This window comes from Gopherus evgoodei, chromosome 1, assembly GCF_007399415.2.
Source record: "Gopherus evgoodei ecotype Sinaloan lineage chromosome 1, rGopEvg1_v1.p, whole genome shotgun sequence".
Taxonomy (NCBI): domain Eukaryota; kingdom Metazoa; phylum Chordata; order Testudines; family Testudinidae; genus Gopherus; species Gopherus evgoodei.
In genome coordinates, this window is record NC_044322.1 from 211,985,765 (window position 1) to 211,998,076 (window position 12,312).

At 39.6% G+C, this 12,312-nt stretch overlaps 1 protein-coding gene across 9 annotated transcripts in view; it reads left to right on the forward strand.

Moving 5' to 3' along the window:
• Positions 1-12,312, forward strand: part of STXBP5L (syntaxin binding protein 5 like) — a 424,278-nt gene that overhangs the window by 315,898 nt on the left and 96,068 nt on the right. For all 9 annotated transcript variants that reach the window (XM_030534340.1, XM_030534349.1, XM_030534386.1 and 6 more), the window contains exon 17: positions 7,713-7,838. In XM_030534340.1, the coding sequence (XP_030390200.1) occupies positions 7,713-7,838 (126 nt within the window). The remainder of the gene's footprint in view (positions 1-7,712; positions 7,839-12,312) is intronic.

A 12,312-nucleotide genomic window follows, 5' to 3' on the forward strand; every position in this document is an offset into this window, starting at 1 on the left:
CCAGGATTTGAACTTCTCTGTCACTATGAAGCATTTTCATGAATATAATGTATATTTGAAAAGATTTTTTTTTTACTAGAAACATTAGGCTCTTATTTCAAAATGTGAATGGAAAAAAATTATGTATTTGAAAAAATCAGAGAAGTGATGAGAATATTGAGTATTGAGGTTTCTGTGAAGGCTGTTAGAACACAATAACATTTCCAGAACTGCCTCGGTGGAGTCTTTGCTTATTTGAGAGAGCAATGTCATCACTGTCATCAACAGGTAACTGTAATAATAAAATGACTCTGTTTCCAGACTTCCAGTGACCCTTCAACATCCAGTTGTCTTTGTCAAACATACTGAGGAAACATACTGAGGAGAGGGGGCTCCAGCTACTCGGCCCCTGACCCCAGCAGATGGTGCGGTAGTGGGCAGCCCCATTCCCAGGCCCTGCAGCCGGGGACAGGGAACAAGCGAGCTGGAGCACCCCTTCCCTCCCAGCATGCTTGGCCCCTGTCCCCGGCAGCTGAGCCCAGGCAGGAGGCAGCAGCGGCCTGCTCTCTGCCTGGGCTCATCTGTCGGGGACAGGCGCCAGGCATGCTGGGGGGCAAGGGGTGCTCCATCCCACTCCCCACTCAGCTGCCTGGGAGAGCAGCCAAATGGGCTGGAGAGGAGGCACAGGGAGAGAAGGAAACACCCCCTCTCTCCCCGCAGGTAATGTGGAGCACAGAGAATGCTGAGGCCCTAGGCTGAGTGGGTTGCTGGCCAAAGGAGAAACATAGAGCGGTCACGTGTCCTGCCCTTTAGCTTGTTTCCCCCCTCTCCCCCCAGTACAGGGAGGCACCAATCATCTATGCGTTCCAGCATGTTTGGGCTCCACCTGTTAGGGATTCCAATCTGCTCCTGGCTCAACCTGTTGGGATTCCACTCTGTTCTGGGCTCAACATATTAGGGGTCAGTCACACTGGCTCAATAATAGCTTATCAGAATCATTTGTCACTTTTGACTTCGTGTGGTTCCAATTCTTTGTTGTAAATTAGAGCAAGACAGGTTTCAAATGAGACTGTACAGTTGTGCCATCAGCCTGTAATCGGTCAAATGCCTCTGAAACTGTCTTCAATTAGGCCACGTCCAGACTAGGAATTAAAATCGATTTTAGATACGCAACTTCAGCTACGAGAATAACGTAGCTGAAGTCGAATTTCTAAAATCGAGGTACTCACCAGTCTGGACGGCGCTGCATCGATGTCCGCGGCTCTCCGTGTCGATTCCGGAACTCCGTTCGGATTGATGGAGTTCCGGAATCGATGTAAGCGCGCTCGGGGATCGATACACCGCGTCCAGACGAGACGCGATATATCGATCCCCGAGCAATCGATTTTAACCCGCCGATGCCGCGGGTTAGTCTGGACGTAGAGAAATGTCTGTTCAGAAATCTCTCCATTATGGTCATATACTTCATAGTCTGTTAAACTAACGTATTAAATGGAAGAATCTCCTTGGGGACAGGCTGGCTAGAGTAGTCAGGAGGGGATTAAACTAATAGCAAAAAGAGAAGGTAAAAGGAGGGAAAATGTGACCATTTAGTACAAATTTGAGATGTTGAGAACAAAATTAATCAAGGAACCAAAGAACATGATGAGAAGAAATTCTTTAATTGCCTATACAATAATGCTAAGAGCCTGGCTAACAAACGAGGAATTGGAATTGCTCACTTGATCTAGTTGATATTATTGAAACCTGGTGGGATGATTCTCACAATTGGAATGTTAATGAGCAATAGGGGAGGGGGAGTGGCACTTCACATCAAAAATGGCATTACTTGTTTCTGAGTCACTGATAACTTGGAAGAAAATTATCTTGAATTCTTATGGATCAGTGTCCTAACAGATAAAGCACAAAATGGGGTACTAGTAGGTGTTTGCTACAGAGCACAAAATCTCATTAGAGAACAAGATAAGCACCTCCATACACATCTATCTATAATGAGTAGAGGAAAAAACTGTGTGATCGTGGGAGACTTCAGTCTCAGTGGCATAAACTGGAGGTTTCATGCTAGCAATACTAAAACATCCGTGGAATTTCTAAACAAGTTCCTAACTCAAAAAGTGCTGCAGCCTACATGGGGGAATTCTGTATTAGACCTTATCTTAACGGATAAAGAAGTTAATGGTAGCTTAGATACAAGTGATTATGACTTGATCACATGTATAATGTCAAGCAAAGTAAAATCTAAAACAACAATATATACACTTGGTGCTTTAATAGGGCCAGTTTTCCAAAGCTGAAAACAATTATGAGCCAAATCAGCTAGGAGAAAGAATTGAATCAGAAAAATATGATCATAGAATCATAGAATATCAGGGTTGGAAGGGACCTCAGGAGGTCATCTAGTACAACCCTCTGCTCAAAGCAGGACCAATTCCCAATTAAATCATCCCAGCCAGGGCTTCATCAAGCCTGACCTTAAAAACCTCTAAGGTAACCCATTTCAGTGCTTCGCCACCCTCCTAGTAAAAAAGCTTTTCCTAATATCCAACCTAAACCTCCCCTTCTGCAACTTGAGACCATTACTCCTTGTTCTGTCATCTGCTACCACTGAGAACAGTCTAGATCCATCCTCTTTGGAACCCCCCTTTCAGGTAGTTGAAAGCAGCTATCAGTTCCCCCTCTTTGTTCTCTTCTGCAGACTAAACAATCCCAGTTCCCTCAGCCTCTCCTCATAAGTCATGTGCTCCAACCCCCTAATCATTTTTGTTGCCCTCCACTGGACTCTTGCCAATTTTTTCACATTCTTCTTCTAGTGTGGGGCCCAAAACTGGACACAGTATTCCAGATGAGGCCTCACCAATGTCGACTAGAGGGGAATGATCACGTCCTTCGATCTGCTGGCAATTCTCCTGCTGAATGATAATTGGGAATCATTTCAGAGCAATTTACTAGATGTTCAAAAAGCCACAATCCTACAAGAGAGGAAGAAGGTTGTGCTGGTTAAAAAACTGACCTAGTTTAGAGGAGATGTGAAGGCAACTGTACAAAATAAAAAATAAAAATATGTAACAAATGGAAGAAAGGGAAAGAGATAATGAATATAAATTAGAAGTTAGGAATTGTAGAAAATTGATGAAGAATCCAAAGGGCACAAGCAGAAATCTATTGCCAGCAGAGTCAAGGACAATAAGAAGTTTTTTAAATATATTAGGAACAAAAAAAAAAATCTGACAATGGTTTTGGTCTATTACTAGATGGAAATGGCAGAATTATCAATAATAATTCAGAAAAGACAGATGTTTTCAATAAATATTTTTGTTCTCTATTTAGGGACAGTAAATGATGCAGATTCATCATTTGGTGATGATAACGCCCTTTCCATTCCACTATTGTTAAACAAAAGCTACTAAAGTTACATATTTTTAAATAACAGTGCCAGATAACTTGCCTCCAAGATTTTTAAGAGAACAGCCTTAGGAGCTTGCTGAGCTATTAATTTTAATTTTCAATAAGTTTTGGAGCACTGGGGAAGTTCCAAAACACTGAAAGAAAGCTAATGTTGGGCAATCTTTTTAAAAGGGTAAGTAAGATGATCTGAGTAATTATAGGCTTGTCAGCCTGACATCAATCCCAGGCATGATAATAGAGTGGCTGATACAAACCTCGATTAATAAACAGTTAAAGCAAGGTCATGTAATTAATGCAAATCAGCATCTTTTTTGATGAGATTGCAAGTTTGATTAATAAAGGTAATAATGTTGATGTAATATACTTAGTCTTCAGTAAGGCATTTGACTTGCTACCACACAAAATTTTGACTGAAAAACTGGAACAATATAAAATTAACATGGCACACATCAAATAGATTAAACACTGGCTAACTTATAGGTCTCACAATATAACTATAAATGGGGAATCAAAATTAAATAGATCTGTTTCCAGTGAGGTCCTTCAAGTATCAGTTCTTGGCCCTACACTATTTAACATCTTTATCAATCACCTGGAAGAAAACATAAAATCATCACTCATAAAGTTTGCAAATGACTCAAAAATTGGGGGAGTGGTAAATAATGAAGAGGACAGGTCATTGATTCAAAGCAATGTAGACCATTTGTTAAACTGGGCATGAGCAAACAATATGGGTTTTAATACAGCTAAATGTAAATATATACATGAGGGAACAAAGAATGTATAGCAGAACCTCAGAATTATGAACACCAGAGTTACAAACTGACCAGTCAACCACACACCTCATTTGGAACCGGGAATACCCAATCAGGCAGCAGCAGGAACAAAAAAAAGCAAATACAGTACAGCACTGTGTTAAACATAAACAACTGGGGAAAAAAGGGAAAGCAACATTTTTCTTCTGCATAGTAAAGTTTTAAAGCTGCATTAAGTCAGTGTTCAGTTGTAAAACTTTCGAAAGAACCACCATCATGTTTTGTTCAGAATTATGAACATGCCTGAGGTTTTCGTAACTCTGAACTTGTTCTGTATGTCATACTTACAGAATGAGGGTCTCTACCTTAGGAAGCAGTGATTCTGAAAAAGATTTGGGGATGGGCAGGTTAAGCAGCAGAACATGAGCTCCCAGTGTGATGCTGTGGTGAAAAGAGCAATGCAATCCTGAGGGGCATAAACAGAGTAATCTCGTAGGAGTAGAGAAGTTTTTTCACCTCTGTATTTGGCACTGATGTGACTGCTGCTGGAATACTGTGTCCAGTTATGGTGTACACAATTCAAGAAGGATGTTGATAAATTGAAGAGGGTTCAGAGATGAGCCATAAGAATGATTAAAAAATTAGAAAACATGCCTTATAGAGACAGATGCAGGGACTTCAGTCTATTTTTCTGAACAAGGGAAGGTTAAGGAATGACTTGATTACAGTCTACAAATATCTGAGGAAAAAATATTTAATAATGGGCTCTTCAGTCTAACAGGGAAACGTATGTCACAATCCAGTGGCTAGGGTGTGAAGCTAGACAAATTCAGATTGTAAATAAGGCACACATTTTTAATAGTGAGAGTAATTAACCATTGGAGCAATTTACCAAGGATCATGGTGAATTCTCCATCACTGGTAATTTTTAAATTAAGATTGTGTGTTTTTCTAAAAAAAGATACTCTAGGAATTATTTTGGAGAAGTTTTATGGTGTGTGCTATACAAGAGATCAGACTAGATGATTATAATGGTTCCCGCTGCCTTAGAATCTATGTATCTAAGTTATAGGTCCAATATAAACAAAAAGACTCAGCCCATAATTATTTATTATCAGTGAGCCAACATTACTTTAAACTGCTGTACTGTTGATTTTGAAGGTGATAATAGAAAGTTATAACATTTAGCCAAACCTGAGCTAAGATTATTATGCTATTTGGGTCCCACTTTTGAGTTTTGCTGAAAAGAAAAACTTGCTCACCGGAAACCACTTTATCCACCCCAAGAGAAGATATAATTTTTCATAGATATGAAACAATAAACAGTAAGAAAAGTATAGATCCTTAAAAACAATGCCCACCGACATCCCTGGTGTAACTACATCGAAATCAGTAGAGATACAACGTGGATTAAATTGACCCATAATTTGAATAGTGTACATGAACTGAGTAGTATTACAAAAATGAGGCAGAATCTATCAAATGCTCATTTTGATATGATTTGTTTTTTCACTGTTAACAGTACATAATTATTTTCAATAAAATAACATTCATTGCAATCTGATAAGTAACTACTACTGTAAAGAAATTCAGTTACAAAGAAAAGTATACATTTCTTGTTAAAGAGTAAATACTGAAATGAGGAACATATACAGTATCTTTAATAAGCTCAGGAGAGTTAAAAACTATGATTAATAAAGTGTGATTTATACCACTGGAATTTTAAATAATTTTAAGAGCGTGTCTGGTATTTTAAACTGCAACATTTAAGACAAATTGGACATTGTCTTCAGTACAATATTTGAAGATGATAAATACATTCTACCAGTCAGCAAAGAAAGTTACTAAAAAGACAAAGCAGCCATACAGTAGGTGAAGAATAATCTTTTCACAACGTCTTTGGTACACCTCTGGGACCTGCTTTGCAGACCATTGCACCTTCCGTAACAATGCATGAAGAGAGACTGCTAACTGCACCAAACTCTGTATAGGAAGCCTGTGTAAAAAGCTCTTTGTAGCTTGAAAGCTTGTCTCCTTCGCAAGGTTGGTTCAATAAAAGATATTGTCTCACCCACCTTGTCTTTCTTATAAGAATCCATTCAGTCTTCAAGGGTAGATTAGCGACTGGGTGATTGTACTCAAAGGAAGGAGAGTTACCAAAACAGGTTAGTTGGATTGATGGAGAGATAGAGCCTTTGCCTGATTCATGAGTGTTAGGTATCCAGATACCACGGAGATGAGCACAATATAAACATGCGGCTAGATCAGGGATCGACAACCTTTGGTACGTGGCCCATCAGGGAAATCTGCTGGCGGGCCAGGACGGTTTGTTTACCTGCATTGTCCGCAGGTTCAGCCAATCGCAGCTCCAACTGGCTACGATTTGCCGTTCCAGGCCAATGGGGGCTGCGGGAAGCAGTGCAGGCCAAGGGATGTGCTGGCTGCCACTTTCTGCAGCCCCCATTGGCCTGGAACAGTGAACTGTAGCCAGTGGGAGCTGCGATCAGCCGAACCTGTGGACACTGCAGGTAAACAAACAGTCCCGGTCTGCCACCAGATTTCCCTGATGGGCCACATGCCAAAGGTTGCCAATCTAGCTGTCTGGGCTACATAGATAAGAAGGGGAAATTAAAAGGTGAAGCAACATTTTATGTGGCCTTCTAAAGCACAGCCATTCTTGAATTTCTCAGATTTTAACAGTCATCACTGAATAGAATTCCCCATAATAATATTTAATTTGAGCACTTACCTAGTTAGGATTGGGTTACAGCGGGATCTATAGATCTACAGATCTGGGTCCATGGACATAGAAATTTGCATCCCAGGAGCTGCATGTGTTATATGCAGGAGAAAGTACAAGAATTAACCATAGGCATGACAAAGAGCAAGGAGTACCACAAACAATTTTATAGGGTTGGTTCTTTATCGTTGGATTGGAACTAGAGCTTGGTTGGAAAAACTTTGACACAATCATTTCATTTTCCATCAGAAAATGCAGTTCCACTGAAATAGAAATTATTCACAGATCGTTGATTTAGCAGAAATTTTGTTTTGGAAAAAATGGGAAAACTATTTCCAACAATGTTGAAATGTCCCATTTCAACACTTTTTTGGAATGAAATGTTTCAATTTTTTCTTTTGAAATGACTTTGTTTCTAAATTGTTTTATTTTCCACTATATATTATAAATTTTTGAAAAGTTGAATTTGTGATGAAACAAAACAATGTTGTTGAAATAAAACATTTCAATTGACCCAAAAGAAAGAAACAAACAAAAATTTGGAATTTTATTTTGTGGACAACTTTGACATTTTCAGGTTTTATTCCTAATCTGAAACCTCATTGAAACCCTCCATGAAATGAAATTTTCCTTCTCTACACAGCTCTAAGTGGAACATATAGGCTTAATCTACAATTAGATTAAAAGTATGGTGAGAATTCCTTTTCAGTGTTGATCCAGTCCTACAAGAGAAGTTGGCTTCACTATTATCTCCTCAGGGTAAATAGTTTCTATTATTGTGCCCTAATCATTTTGATCATGTGTTTCTGTTTTGTGTCCCTTTTTCTTCTTAGTGTTAAGACTCGACCTGTGCGAATGCCTCCTGGGTACCAACCAGAACTTGTTATTCAGTTGGTGTGGGTGGATGGTGAGCCTCCACAACAAATCACCAGTCTGGCCGTAAACTCAGCCTATGGACTGTAAGTAACTAAAAATCATGTTGTATTGATTTATTCTTTACTCAGCTAAGCAATGTATATTTTCAGTTATACTTAACAGTCACCATGAAAAATCAAAAGTTGCTTTAAGCTTGGTTCTTGGGTAAAAAATTACAAGAACCAGTAACCCGCATAAAGGATGTAATATGAGAAGTTCATCTGACATTCTTATGATTGCATCTTTCATATAATATCCCTGTCCTTTTAATCAAAACCTAATTACCTTTCTGAGTTATAATTTTTTTTACAGATATCTTAAAATAATCACCAGATTACCTGCGATGGCACAAGGGGGGGAAAATTAGACCTCCCTGTGATACTTTGATAGAAGGCAGGCATTGGTGTCACTGCTGCCTTCACTTGGGTACTTGTTAGAAGGGACAGTTTTTGTTTATGGCTAGGTCTCCACAGAAAACCAGCTGGAAAAGGTTGTGGTGGGGATGCACTGGCCATGTATCCTTTCCAACCAGCACAGCCCATATGATTCCATGTAATACTAATGGGTGTTGCACATGTGCATCAAATCAGGAAACGAGTCTTTACAAGTTTGTTTCTGGTAGAGAAGGTATCACTCGGATATAAAGGTATAGGTTGGCGTTTCTTAGGGGGCCTTCAGGAATTAGGTGCCCAGTGCTTACTGACTTTCAGTATAAATTTGAGCACTTGCCCCTCTGAAGCCCCTTTGAAAATCTCAGCCACAACCTTTGTATTAGTGTGAAAATATTTGTCTGTCCTTAGGTACTCGTCAGCTCCTAGTCATGAAATCTAGAAATTTCATTAATTTTACCATTGCCAGAATGCATTTTTCACAATACCTAGGCAAACTTCATCTTTGGCCCCTTTCCAGGTCTAGCCATCACCTGGTTCTGGGTGGAATCACTCATTTCTCCATCCTCCGTCTGGGCCCTGGATTGCAGTGCCCTGGTGCTAACCATGATTACCTCAGCACTCTGATTTACGGCCAGCAGCTGCAATTCTGTTCTATTCTCTGGGAGCAATGACAGTGGTAAGCAGCGACCAGAAAGGCTTTTCCCTAAGGTTTACCATTCCTTTGATCTGGGAAGGCCCGACTGCTTTAGACCGCCTCCCCAGAGTATCTCTGTGTCAACCTGTCTCCCTAGGCAGCTTTTGAAAAGTGACAGCCCCTTCTCTTCCTCAGGATACTTTTTAACTCTTTCATGTTCTTTTGATCTCTAGCCTCCCACCCTGGGAAAACAGCTGTCACTCCATCCCAGAGCCTGGAAATAGGCCATTATCTTGTAATTTCCCCCGGTGTTTGTTGGGAGGTTGCTCATGTGGGACCATTGTGTTGCCTTCCTGTGTATTCTTCCCGTGACCCCCTATTAAATTAGATCAGTGCAGTCATACAGGAAATTCTGATAACCAACCATCATTACAGGGGTGCTGGAACAATTTTCATAGTGAGGGTGCTGAGAGCCATTGAACCAAACTGTAAACTCTGTATATAATGGAAACCACTTCAAGCACCCTTACTTCCATCATCTATGCCTACTTATACAGTAACTGTATCTCACTGAGCAGGCCATGTACAATAGTCTTACCTTTATTACATATCCATATTCATACATAGAGTAGTACATAGCTTCACAGCTGTCACACCATTACTACAGGTACAAAGCATGTATAAAAACAAAGGTTAAAAAACACCTTACACTCAACAAACATAAGGCAGTTGATGGGTTATGAAATTCAATATATTTCACTTGGTTTCTGTTTACTTTGAGCTCTTGCAAGGTGCAAATTCGAAATATTTCCACTTTCATGCAATTAAAGAGAATCATCACACTACTGGTTTTCGTTATAAAAGTAGAAAAAAGTGTGGCAAAATTCTGCAGGTATATCTTAGTATATTTTAAAATATATAAAAATATTAAATTAAATTTAAACAATGATGAACTAAGAAGGCCTTTCCTGAAAATGAATGACCAGTTTGTGTGTTCCCTAGCCCGCCACCTGAGCCCAAGGTCCTCAGCTCCTCCCAATATTAACTGCCAAGAAATGTCTGATCAAGATTTTAGCCTTGTTGTTATGAAAAATATTAAATTGATTAATGAAAAGCACAAGCATTCCTCCCTCCCCCCAAAAAATCAGCTTTAAGAAGTTGAGTAGTATGTGGCATGTAATATGCAGTTTCTTTCAGTACCAATCCTTTCTTAGTAGTTAGTAACTACAGTAGCCAGTGGGAAATAAGAAATTCCCTCTGAACTCTTCATTAGGTTTATGATTGTATACAGAAGACATAGAAATTATTTATTTGCCTTTAGGTCTGGTAGTGGTAATCTTCTCCTAATTATACTGTTCCTCTGTCAAAGGTATTGTTAAGCCTCCTTCTTTATAGTCAATATTGTATAGCTGGAATGTGTAACACACCTATATGCATTGTTGTAGCCGTGTGTGTGTTGAGGAAGAGCTCTGTGTAGCTTGAAAGCTTATCTCTCTGACCAGCAGAAGTTGTTCCAATAAAAGATATTACCTCACCCAACTTGTCTCTCTAACACATCTATAGTTAAGTTTGGCCACTGTCAATCTAAACAGTTTTTCTTTTGCAGTTACTTATAATTTTTTCAGACTTCCATCATTGGGGTGAAATTTTCTAGGTCGGATCTCTGCCTGAGGTGGGTCAAGTGTTTTCGGAAATTTGAGCAAAAACAGTTTTACTGTTTTCAAGTATAAAGAAAGTGGGGGAAATCCTTTTACTATTATAAAAAAAAATCTATGACCTTTAGTTCACAGATTTTGATTTGGACCACTTAGAAAGTTTTTTTTTAAACATATATTGAACAGGTGCACTGATTTTTTTTAACAAGTTGGTAAGGTTTTATTTTACTAATGATCCCCCAAAATTCTGATGGCACCCCACATGAATATGTAAGGAGTTTGAGTAGGTTTTTCTGTCTCCTAAGTTGAATATAATACCTCACGTGTCTAGTCTGAAGCAGCTAAATTATGGAAGTGCTTTAGAAAGAATAAAACTGAGAACCAATAGAATAAAAACCTACCTAATTCAGGAAAGCTTAATTATGCTCTTCAGACTGGTTAGAGGTCATTAATGCTGTCTTGAAAAAACTTCTGTCAGAAACCCAGACCGTGGTGGCCAGGCTTATATCTATTATGCTGATATGTAACTTGTATAGATATTTATCATAGGGCCTGCAACCTTCTTTGCCAGCAATTCTTCCTCAGGAAATCTGTTTTTTGGGCTCCATTCAGTTGTTTGACCATAGAATATGCCAGCATATGAGGATATGTTATAAAGCAGTGCTCACAAGCAGTGGGTTTATATTCTTAGGATGCTGTGATGGGGTGTACAAACCCAACACTGAGCAACAAGGGGTTAAGGAATTACTTTGGGCCCAGCCAGCCCCACTCCACCCAGAGTGTAGGAAATGCTCCAACTGGAGGAGGAACCTCTCTTTTGGTAGCAGACCTGCAAGCTGCTGCTCCAGCAGAGGAGAGCCTGAGGGAAGGCAGAATCTCTCCCTAAGACAACTGCCCAAAGGTCTCTTCCAGAGAGAAGGGAAAACCTACCACAGAGGCAGCCTGACAGAACAACATTTCCCTCTCCCTTCATATGAACTCTGAACTTCGGTAATCCATTTTGTTTTTCTTTGGACTACCCCAGCGGAGGGGATAGAATGCCTCATGCAATGTCCCCTAAAAAATCCTTCTTACAACAGTCAGATGGCTTTGAGGGTGATAAGGACTTTTTTCTGATTTTCTCCTGTAGCCAAATGCTTGGCTATTAGCAAGGACCTTCTTTGGTCCTTACTATTGTATTAAGAGTATTTTTTTTAATGGTTGTTCCCAGAAAGATCTCACTGATCACTGCCCCTTTACATGTTTTTTATTTTTACTGTGTTCAACAAAGGCCTCAGGCACATCATTTTCTGAAGGCAGATGACTAGCATTTCTGCTGTCTCAAATCACATAAAAGAGATTGTGTTTTGTTCACACTCCAGTCTTTTTCTACAGTGCTATGTTGAGTCATTTAGATCCCTTTTACTTGCTTTGTACAACCTTGTCTTTTATTTATGTAGGAACATAGGACTTGCTTTATCAGCTTAGCCCAGTGGTCCATCTAATCCAAATCCCTGTCTCTGACAGTTGGTAGTACCAGATACTTCATAAAAAGATTCAAAAGTCCCCATAATGGACAATAGGGATAGTTTCCTTGCAAACCCCCATCAGTTAGAGGTTGGCCTATGCCCTGAAACATGCAGGTTTATATACCGTATACAAAATGTTATCCTATCTCATATAATTGTGGCTGTTCTTATTTAACCCAACAAACCCTTGTTGAAAGTCTAAGGGCAGATCCATGGTCAGTGCTTGGAGCATACTGTCAGTGCATTCCTTCTGTGAATGTTTTGTTATAGTTAGTTGTTGTTAGTAATAGCGGTACTCATTTTGGCTCCCTTGGATCCCATTTTCTTTA